General features: G+C 40.2%; 3 protein-coding genes and 1 pseudogene across 6 annotated transcripts; 1 reads left to right on the top strand and 3 right to left on the bottom strand.

Moving 5' to 3' along the window:
• Positions 1–359: 359 nt before the first annotated feature.
• Positions 360–11129, bottom strand: LOC149265266 (fasciclin-like arabinogalactan protein 21). Of its 4 annotated transcripts, none has more exons than XR_016260050.1 (2): positions 10091–11129; positions 360–678 (listed from the first exon to the last, which is right to left on the bottom strand). XR_016260050.1 is itself a non-coding variant. In XM_089429238.1 (2 exons), the coding sequence occupies exon 1, from the start codon at positions 10945–10947 to the stop codon at positions 10507–10509; it is 441 nt and encodes a 146-aa protein (XP_089285364.1). In that variant the 5' UTR covers positions 10948–11129; the 3' UTR covers positions 7410–7591; positions 10505–10506. The 4 variants fall into 4 exon arrangements, 1 of the variants encoding a protein (XP_089285364.1); XR_016260049.1 differs by lacking the exon at positions 360–678 and adding an exon at positions 7410–7591; XR_016260048.1 differs by lacking the exon at positions 360–678 and adding an exon at positions 7410–7591 and having other exon boundaries at positions 10070–11129.
• On the top strand, positions 2610–3134 carry LOC149265267 (UDP-glycosyltransferase 72B1 pseudogene; annotated as a pseudogene).
• LOC149265268 (fasciclin-like arabinogalactan protein 21) lies at positions 4428–4928 on the bottom strand. The gene has a single exon (XM_089402533.1). It carries the CDS (start codon positions 4926–4928, stop codon positions 4428–4430), a length of 501 nt encoding a protein of 166 aa, XP_089258659.1.
• Positions 6590–10262, bottom strand: LOC149265269 (putative inactive purple acid phosphatase 2). The gene is made up of 2 exons (XM_089402542.1): positions 10257–10262; positions 6590–7591 (listed from the first exon to the last, which is right to left on the bottom strand). The coding sequence occupies exons 1-2, from the start codon at positions 10260–10262 to the stop codon at positions 6590–6592; spliced, it is 1008 nt and encodes a 335-aa protein (XP_089258668.1).
• Positions 11130–11368: the final 239 nt, after the last annotated feature.

Consider the following 11368-nt stretch of genomic DNA (forward strand, 5'->3'; position numbering starts at 1 on the left):
AGAAGTTAAAGCTTGTTATGCATACCAAATGACAAACACTAATCATTCACATTGCAATAAGGGTTAGAAATTAATAATTCTAGAGGCACCAAATACAAGAGTTCAATACAACGATAAAGCTTATTAATAAACGCAGGGTAGCATTGTCATGCAGGGCACACCAATCACCCATTTGATACATGAGTTTCCAAAGCATCACTGGACTCTGGCATGATTAGCATTCAACTTGCATTTTACGAGATAGTAAAACTCATCACTGGACTCTGGCATGATTAGCATTCAACTTGCATTTTACGAGATAGTAAAGATACATGGACAGGGTATCTCTAGAACATGACATCATGCTCCTGAGTAACAAATCTAAAAGAAATCTGTATAAACAAAACAAATACATTTCCAACTGGCTTATCACATATTTCCTTAAAATTTGTGATAGATAACCTACCATAAACAATCCAAAACTCAAACTGGACTGGACGATCTCTTATATCTAAACAAGACTAGGGACTTGAGGCTGTTGTGCAAATTACTGCATACACATTCCATGACAACCTGTACTACAAACTTTCAAATATAATCTGAGCTCCCATATCCCTCTCAAGGAATTATAAGTTTTTCTCCAGCATAGATGGTGTCATCAGTGTACTTATTTGCAGATTTTATTTGATCAACTGAAACCTGCACTCAACCAAGGAAACAGAACCAGTTACACAAGACTTATACAATGGATAGAAGGGAACAAGATGGCAACTTTAGTTTCACATGCATTCAAAAAGCTGAACAGCAACTACGCTAAGAAATGCTCTACAATAAGGTGGAACAAAGAATAAAGATACTTGATAAATAGAGTCAGACCACTCACCAAAAGAAGTTAGTTAAAGCTTGTTATGCATACCAAATGACAAATACTAATCATTCACATCGCAATATGGGTTGGAAATTAATAATTCTGGAGGCACCAAATACAAGAGTTCAATACAACGATAAAGCTTATTAATAAACGCAGGGTAGCATTGTCATGCAGGGCACACCAATCACCCATTTGCTACATGAGTTTCCAAAGCATCACTGGACTCTGGCATGATTAGCATTCAACTTGCATTTTACGAGATAGTAAAGATACATGGACAGGGTATCTCTAGAACATGACAACGTGCCCCTGAGTAACAAATCTAAAAGAAATCTGTATAAACAAAACAAATACATTTCCAACTGGCTTATCACATATTTCCTTAAAATTTGTGATAGATAACCTACCATAAACAATCCAAAACTCAAACTGGACTCGACGATCTCTTATATCTAAATAAGACTGGGGACTTGAGGCTGTTGTGCAAATTACTGCATACACATTCCATGACAACCTGTACTACAAACTTTCAAATATAATCTGAGCTCCCATATCCATCTCAAGGAATTATAAGTTTTTCTCCAGCATAGATGGTGTCATCAGTGTACTTATTTGCAGATTTTATTTGAGCAACTGAAACCTACACTCAACCAAGGAAACATAACCAATTACACAAGTCTTATACAATGGATAGAAGGGAACAAGATGGCAACTTTAGTTTCACATGCATTCAAAAAGCTGAACAACAACTACGCTAAGAAATGCTCTACAATAAGGTGGAACAAAGAATAAAGATACTTGATAAATAGAGTCAGACCACTCACCAAAATACAAGAGTTCAATACAACAATAAAGTTTATTAATAAACGCAGGGTAGCATTGTCATGCAGGGCACACCAATCACCCATTTGCTACATGAGTTTCCAAAGAATCACTGGACTCTGGCATGATTAGCATTCAACTTGCATTTTACGAGATAGTAAAGATACATGGACAGGGTATCTCTAGAACATGACATCATGCCCCTGAGTAACAAATCTAAAAAAAGCCTGTATAAACAAAACAAATACATTTCCAACTGGCTTATCATATATTTACTTAAAATTTGTGATAGATAACCTACCATAAACAATCCAAAACTCAAACTGGACTGGACGACCTCTTATATCTAATCAAGACTGGGGACTTGAGGCTGTTGTGCAAATTACTGCATACACATTCCATGACAACCTGTACTACAAACTTTCAAATATAATCTGAGCTCCCATATCCCGCTCAAGGAATTATAAGTTTTTCTCCAGCATAGATGGTGTCATCAGTGTACTTATTTGCAGTTTTTATTTGATCAACTAAAACCTGCACTTAACCAAGGAAACAGAACCAGTTACACAAGTCTAGAAGACTACAACATGGCAACTTAGTTTCACATGCATTCAAAAAGCTGGAACACATATCCCCATATTAAACCACGTCCTAATCAGAGAGTTGCTCTGATTGACAATCTAGGCCATGACATTGCCACATCACATATACACTACATCCACTTTAATTATAATTTCTTTCTGACGGGCCTTCCGCCGATTCTCGGAATAGATTTGCTAGACCCTCTTCTAGACAGATCTGATATTTCATTCAACTGGTTCATTCAACATTCCCTTCGGCTTCAGGAAACTCATGGAATTCCGATAAATACATGCCAAGAAATGGAACCAGCACAAATAAAAGCTCTCAAGGAAGGAAGGTTTTGAGCGTTGTTGAAATGACCCCTTGTATTTATCCCGTTGGGCTGCTAATAGCTTTGTCTCTTTCAGAATCTGAAGAGAAGTTTGAGAAGGAGGGCTGCCTCAAATGGCTGGACCGCCAGCCCACCTCGACAGTTCTGTTCGTTTCTTTTGGGAGCCGTGGCACCCTGCCGGAGAATCAGATTCATGAACTAGCTTTGGGGCTAGAAGCAAGTGTGCAGCGGTTCCTTTGGGTGTTGCGTAAGGAGCCTCCTCCTCCAACTGAATCCACGATGACTACCGAAGCAGATATGAGGGAGGTTCTACCTGAGGGTTTCGAGACTCGAATCCAGGACCGTGGATTTGTGGTGGATTCATGGGCGCCTCAGATTGCTGTCCTCTCTCATCCATCCACAGACGGTTTCCTTTTTCATTGTGGTTGGAATTCAACGATCGAAAGCATCTTACATGGAGTGTCGATGATCGCTTGGCCTCTCTTTGCTGAACAGAGAATGAATGCCTTCCTTCTAGTGAAGGAGATGAAGGTGGGCATTGAAGCGTAGAAGGGCGCAGATGCATTGGTGAAGAGAGAGGAAGTGGAAAGAGCAGCGAGGGAATTAATGGAAGGAGAGGGGGAATGGAAATGAAGAAGGGGATGGCAAAATTGAGGGGAAGGCCCATCATTGAGTGACAACTGTCTTAAGGATGGAAAACATCACGAAAATGGTTTCTAAAAAGCGCAATATTCTCAACTGCCTACGACATTCCAATAATCTGAACCGCCTACAACATTTTTCACCGACGATCTAATGGCTGGAGTTTATTCCATCGTCTAACAATCGATCTAAAGGGCCATAACGAGACAACGCGACATGGAGGGGAGTTCCTTTCAGAGGGAACGCCTTACAGCGTAAATATTTTTGAACTCCTGAAAGGGTATACCTATCCACTCTTAAAACTATTTTGCAGATGGTGCAAGGCTTTATGAACCACAACCCCATGCCAGAATTCAGAGAGTTCACTCACGCAGTTGCATAAGCATTCGTGCCATAATCCTAGATTTACTTCTCTGAGCCCATTAGACTTGAATGCTATTCTTCGACACAAAAAATTGCAGACTTCTTCATGCATGGCAAATATCAGTGCTAAATGGTGTTCAGCATCCTTGTAATTATGATAAATTTCAGGTGATTGAATTACGATATAACTTTCAAGAAATTTAATTTGATTTGCAGATTCCAAAACATTTTAGTAATCAAATTTCCTTAATATTCTGCAATCTTGAATTTCATTACGTGTGCTCTTAACAACGCTCAACAGACTTTGCTAGTTTCGATCAGAAGATTGCACCCTCACATTTCTTTGAAGGGTCTGGATGAAATGGCATGTTTATTATTATTACTGGCAACGCAGTATCTATGGCGATCTGGCCTCTTCTGTGAATTCTACTCGTTTACTGGCATTCCATTTTAATTTCTCTTTGAACCATCTCAGCTCTATGGTTGTTTCCCATCGATAAAGAAAATCCATGGCTTAAGGAGATTCTCATGACAGAGAAAAGAAATGAAAGCGCGAAGTCATACTTGACATACAGAAAATTAAGAAACCATGAAAGAAAAGAATTAAAGGAATCCGAACCATTATATAAATTGCCATTGTTCCATTACAGTTTAAGCAAAATGTGGCTTCTTGATAGAGGAACATAACATGCTGCATTCATAGACATTTAATTGCTTGCTTCCTGGACATGATTTCTCATGGATACCACTGTACTCAAATTGCAAAGGCAAAATACATCACAAATACACAGACAACAACTAAAATAAAAGAATCTTTAGCTCCTTATTGACCTACTACTACTCATGATGATCACCAGTGCTGCTGTTTCTGTAAAACCCCATCTGATCCTCTGAGCTCATCAAGAGGGACCGAAGAATCTCGCTGCTGTCGCTGGAAGCCCACTCCATCGGATCCACAGAGCTTATGAGCGGCCGAAGAATCTCATGCACGACTATCCATCTGTTGCTGAAAACATCCGCAATCTTTATACCCACATAATTGACAGAGAAGGGTTTGTTGTCGCTCACAACCAGCGATTGCCCGTGGAGGAGAGTCTTCAGTCTTGTGCCCGCCGGAAGCTGCACCAGATCTGCCAAAGGCAGCCTCATGTTGGGAACCACATGGTACCTCACATTGTTCGAAAATTCTTGGCCTTCGCTTGAGAAAACGGAATCGTCGTTGAGAGTAAAGATGGTGAGGTTTTGCATGCGCAGAAGCTCAAGGGACTTGATGCGCATGGCCAAGGCGAGGATGCTATAACCGCGATCTCTAAGATTGAGCGCTGCATCTTGCAGCATGAAGGGCGTTATGACATTCAGGGGATGATCAGGACCAGGACTAGCTGATGATGATGGTGACAACCAGCGATTGCCCGTGGAGGAGAGTCTTCAGTCTTGTGCCCGCCGGAAGCTGCACCAGATCTGCCAAAGGCAGCCTCATGTTGGGAACCACATGGTACCTCACATTGTTCGAAAATTCTTGGCCTTCGCTTGAGAAAACGAAATCGTCGCTGAGTAAAGATGGTGAGGTTTTGCAGGCGCAGAAGCTCAGGGGACTTGATGCGCATGGCCAAGGCGAGGATGCTGTAACCGCGATCTCTAAGACTGAGCACTGCATCTTGCAGCATGAAGGGCGTTATGACATTCAGGGGATGATCAGGACCAGGACTAGCTGATGATGATGGTGATGGTGACATCATTGCAGGAACAGGGGCTCCCGCAGTTGTGTCATAATTACTGTGATCAAGATCAAGATCAAGAAGCAGCTTGTCGACGCCATGGATCGCTAACAGCCCGTCATTGAGAATGTCAGGATGCGAGACAAGAACTCCATTAATGTACACTGGATGATACTCGGCCGGCATCTGAGTGGAGGGAGAGATGGAATCTTGGCGGCCACCTCCGTGAGAATTACCTGTGATGACGAGGCTGCAGTGGGCAACAATGGCTTCCAGGTTTGTTCCGTTGGGCAGCTTTTGCAGATCGGCGTAGGTGAAGAGGCCCTTGGCGATGTGGTGGGAGAAGGCCCATCATTGAGTGACAACTGTCTTAAGGATGGAAGGACGATCTAATGGCTGGAGTTTATTCCATCGTCTAACAATCGATCTAAGGGCCCATAACGAGACAGCGCGGCATGGAGGGGAGTTCCTCTCAGAGGGAACGCCTTACGGCGTAAATATATGCAGAGTGGGGGCAAAAGCTCAAGAGTAAGTGGGTAGAGTCTATACACTGTTGTTGCTACACATTATTTACATCACACCCATTCAAAAGAAGAGAGCCCCAACAAAATTTCAATGTCTCATGTAGATATGGCTAAGAGAATTCTATAGCTATTAGAGGAATTATTTGATAAAAATGCTTCAGCGTGGCCAACTGACTTGCTTTTCTCTGCTACATTATAAGTTATAACCATAGTATTTGCAGTCTATTAATTGCTTCTGATGGCTTTTGGATAGTAATATAGTTTACTTTATCTTCCATGCTCTCATGGCATGATATGCATTAGGATTCATAAGCATTAAGCCCTGTCCACTGATCATGTTTCTTTTCTAGATTATAAATAGGTACCCATCCAGAAAACCTGTTTTGGTAGGGTTTTTTTATGCTAGCATGGTATCTTCGTCTTCTATGCTATCTATAAATGCTCAACGCTCTCCAGCCCTGTCCGTTGAACACGTCTCTTTTGGAGTAGAATTGGTATCCACCAATAAAACCGAGTAAAGCTCCAACCAGGAATAAGCTGCCCGCCTTCATAAACTAAATCCAGTTAGAAGATTTCTAAATACCTTTCAAACGTATTTCTAAAACATCATGGACCTGTCCGTCATGGTTCCCAATATAGGAAAGTGTCAATGTTTTCCTAGTTGCATATAACACATATTTCATTAAAATTGGAAATATTTTATTACAAGGACATCACTAGAATTGATCCTTTTGGTTATTTTGAAATTCTAGATCCACTATTTACTTCCAAATTTAATGAAATATGTGTTATATAGTCTTGTATAACCAAGCTCGTTGCTTCGGTAAAGAGATCTAACAGGTTGTGGAAAGATAGGATCTGTTGGGTGATCAGGCCTAGGTTCCCAAATTGGTTGCCAGTCTTGTCCACCCATTCCAATTACAACATGTATGGGAAGATCAGCTTCACTGTCCATGCTTCCACATGAAAAGTTTTTCATTGGACAAAACTTCTCATACTTGTGAACATGGCCCCATAAGACCAGGTTGACTCTATACTTAACTAGCAGAGGCTCCAAGTGTTCAATCATTTTTTCTCGTAGGGGCCGTTCACTGACTGCATTGTCAGTGGTATACATTGGACGGTGACCTTGAAATACTACAAATGGCGTCTTGTTTCTATCAACCTTTTTCAGGTCTTGCTCTATGAAAGCATATTGATCACTTCCTCGTAAAAAATTAGTTTCAGTGGACATATACAAGAAATGTACAACTCCCAAGTCAAATGAATAGTAGAGATTTTTTGTTGATGGGGCAGCATTTCCAGTTGGAAAAGAAGAATCACCGGGCATCTGAAACTTTAAGCTGTAAGGGACCCCACATTCACCACCTCCGTCAGTTCCATACACTTTGGTTGACCATTCAGGTTTCCACGGCTGTAATGGCCAGTCATACTCATGATTTCCCATGCATACATGATAAGGAACCTTGGATGCAAGAGGCTCAATCTGAGTAAAGAATGCATCCCATAGCCATGCATAGCCTCTGGCATAGCTGATGTCACCAATATGAGAAATAAATGTAGGTTTATCCCCAAGCTCTTCAAGGTCGCGCTTTAGCCATTTGACTGTACGCTTGCTCTCTTCCTGGGTCCAGAGAAAAGTTTTGTAAGGTACAGAGACTCCCAAATCACCAAAGAGGAATGCAATAGTTTCGTCTGAATCTTTATCTAAAGAAACAAAACTCTGAATTGAACTCCAGCCACCCTCATCGCTTCCGACCTGTCATATAAATGGTGCGCACACATTCTGTTACATAACTTTTTTATCTTTGAGCTCAACATGAGAGACTTAGGTCTAAAACACAACATAAAATAAAAAATAGTAGTAATTAGCAGAAAACGCATTTACTGATCGACGCTCACTTCATTTACAAATACATAACCACATGACTTCCGAAATATTTGTTTTTATACAATACTGAAAGGATTATTGAAACCATAATCACAAAAAATGGGAAATATTGTCCACGAAACAGAAAATTCCGTAAGCTGTGTTTCTAAACTTGTTCAAAACAAATGGAGTTATTTAGGATTTATGGCCTAATTTAGGGGTTTTCAAATCAGACACGTACAATCTTCAAATTTTCATGCCAAATACAAAAGAGAAAAAAGTGAAGAAAACCAGTGAATAGAGGAGTCAAACCATTTCATGTGGACATTTTTCTTGCATATCTATAGAAAATCCGGGCCAATATATTCTCAAAAGAGAGAAGTAAAAGAATCAAGTAATCACGTTGTCAGCGGTTTTCTTTGTTTCTCATATTCATCATCAGAAAAGTATAACAAAGCCTGCTGATAGAAAACTGTGTAAATTGGCTACGAGGTATCTCTGCATTAGTCTGTAAGACTCGTTTCTTTTAACTCCAATGCTTATGATCCTCTTTGAAATTGGGAAATCCCTCCTGTTCTTCCCCACTTGTTTTGTGATGAACTTTTGATTGCAACTAAAGGGGTGGGGAAATATCTCTTGTTTATTCCTATTTCCTTCCATATTGGAATATTCTGAAATAAAATCCGTTGAAACTAAGGTTATCAGAACCAGAATCCCAATATTACAAACCAGAAACAGAATTTCCAATATTATCAACCAAAACCAGAGTTGGACTGGAAGCAACATGCTATAAAAGGAGTGCTTGAGAGAGTTTCATAAAGCAAGTTTTTTTGTTCAAAGGATCTCCCCTCAACGAGTGGTTGATATGTATATCGATGGATTAAAGGAGTCCATTAGGGGTTATGTCAAGGCTTTGAAGCCCAGTACCTTGGAGGCGCCTATTCAAAAGTTGTTATGAGTCAAATTGCAACTAGTTCAGCTTCCAAACTTCCCATAGCATCAAAAGTAGACTCTTAGGGTAATGAAAAATCCAACTTCTCTTTTGTCTTGAATATTAGCCCATCAAAAGCTAGATTTTTGGACCCTAAGAATCTTTGATCTGCGTTCAAAGGGGCTTTGCTACACTTGGAAAGAAACCTGGTCCAAGGGACACAAAAGCAAGGCTTCTGGAAAGATTCATATGACTGAGATTGTAGATATTTATACTGAAACAACTGATAGCAACCAAGACGAACAAACAGCCACAGGAGCACACAATGGATAAAGAAGACCAAGAACCACAAAACAAACTGCCTCCCTTGTTGTCATGTAGGGAATTACTCAATACCAGACTTACGAGGATAAAATGGAAACTAAGGACAGAAATGTGGCAGCCTCAAAGATTCTAATAATACTTTTCAATTTATAGATGAAAAGCTGAAGGACATCCATGAGCATAAAAGATGTCTGATCACAAAACTTCCAAATAATGGTCGTCAATGATACTATGATGGAGTGCAGGGTGATGATCAAGGGAATGGAATTGCAGTTGCACGTCTATGAATTAAACTCTAATTTTTATGTTGTGACACTAGCAGGGTTGATGAGGTCATAGGCATTCAATGGTTGAAGACTCTGGGCCAAGTCCACATGAAACTGGAGGTCATATGTAAAAATTAAGGATAATAGCTGACTATTGTTGAAGGACTGCAATTGAGTGCAACAGACTGATTTCAGCAAATAAAGTCCAAACACTTGCTACAATTGAACTATGTCCCATTTTCCTATGTACTTCAATGAAGGGTTGGCATGGTAGGGTTAAGACTCTTGAAACAACAATGCAAAAAGATGTACAGCCACTGAATGAATTTGCAAATGTATTCCAAGAACTGCCCTGTGGATTGCAATGAGATAGAAGAAAGAAATCTATTTATGTAGTGATTGGTCAGTTGATTAAGTATGCCTATTTTATTTCTGTAGGCACTGTAGGTGCTAACAGAATTCCTCCTTCAATGAAAGATCTACCAGTAGAAAAGGTGACATGGGAATGCCCAGATATTCTACAACACCCAACACTACAATTGCTTTGGGGCAAAGTAATTCAAGGAGAGGGGACTGTTACAACACTCTAGGATAATCAGCTTCAACATTAGTTGATCAATAACTCAGTCTACTTTTGTTGGTCAGACTAATTAACAAAAAAAGTGGGAGTTAAAAGAAAAATAATCAGTAAATTAGTCAAATTATGTTAATAGGCAGTCAATTTAATTAACGCAAAAGGTGAAATTTTGTTATAAAAAGAACTTTAAGCCTAAGAATAAGACATGAATGGAATATTTGTTATGGATAGTGGAAAAGTAGCTCTTTAACCAAGTGCAACAGTCATACTTCTATTGAAGGTTACTCAACCTGAGTTGGGCATTCACACAGCCTTCTCAAGAAAGTTTCTTGTCATCTGTCACAAATCCCAGCCTCTAAATTCAGCCTTCACATCCAAGATTCTGAATGTTTTCAGAAATAGTTTTGTTTAGTCCCAATCCAGCCTGTATATCAGCAGAAAGCATATGGCCAGTACAGCCATGTACGTCTTGTGGGAAACATCAACCATCCCTAGCAAATAAGAAATCGACCATTACAGTTCAAGCAAAATGTGGCTTCTTGATAGAGGAACATAACATGCTGCATTCATAGACATTTAATTGCTTGCTTCCTGGACATGATTTCTCATGGATACCACTGTACTCAAATTGCAAAGGCAAAATACATCACAAATACACAGACAACAACTAAAATAAAAGAATCTTTAGCTCCTTATTGACCTACTACTACTCATGATGATCACCAGTGCTGTTGTTTCTGTAAAACCCCATCTGATCCTCTGAGCTCATCAAGAGGGACCGAAGAATCTCGCTGCTGTCACTGGAAGCCCACTCCATCGGATCCATAGAGCTTATGAGCGGCCGAAGAATCTCATGCACGACTATCCATCTGTTGCTGAAAACATCCACAATCTTTATACCCACATAATTGACAGAGAAGGGTTTGCTGTCGCTCACAACCAGCGATTGCCCGTGGAGGAGAGTCTTCAGTCTTGTGCCCGCCGGAAGCTGCACCAGATCTGCCAAAGGCAGCCTCATGTTGGGAACCACATGGTACCTCACATTGTTCGAAAATTCTTGGCCTTCGCTTGAGAAAACGGAATCGTCGCTGAGAGTAAAGATGGTGAGGTTTTGCAGGCGCAGAAGCTCAGGGGACTTGATGCGCATGGCGATGTGGCCCTTGGCGATGTGGTGGGAGAAGGCCCATCATTGAGTGACAACTGTCTTAAGGATGGAAGGATGATCTAATGGCTGGAGTTTATTCCATCGTCTAACAATCGATCTAAAGGCCCATAACGAGACAGCGCAGCATGGAGGGGAGTTCCTCTCAGAGGGAACGCTTTACGGCGTAATTACTGGGCAGAAAATGTAAAAAAGTGGGGTTGCCTCTGATATCATGTGAGGTTAACTAGGTTAAGCTCCACCAATATAATTGTGTATTTGCATTAAGAGATTATTGATAAATATATTAAAGCGAAACATTTGGAATTCAAATTTAAATATCTCTTTATTTTTCTTATTTTTTTTATTTAAAATATTTACATAATTTTCCTTATCCTAAAGATTAAAAGTAATTTTCCTTATCCTA

Source organism: Pinus tabuliformis, chromosome 6 (assembly GCF_031772625.1).
Source record: "Pinus tabuliformis cultivar Carrire ecotype Pingquan chromosome 6, CPIR1, whole genome shotgun sequence".
NCBI lineage: Eukaryota > Viridiplantae > Streptophyta > Pinopsida > Pinales > Pinaceae > Pinus > Pinus tabuliformis.

Bases quoted from the DNA above. Each gene is read 5' to 3' on its own strand.
- LOC149265268 (XM_089402533.1), bottom strand. From the start codon at position 4,928: ATGCTGCAAGATGCAGCGCTCAATCTTAGAGATCGCGGTTATAGCATC.
- LOC149265266 (XM_089429238.1), bottom strand. From the start codon at position 10,947: ATGCGCATCAAGTCCCCTGAGCTTCTGCGCCTGCAAAACCTCACCATC.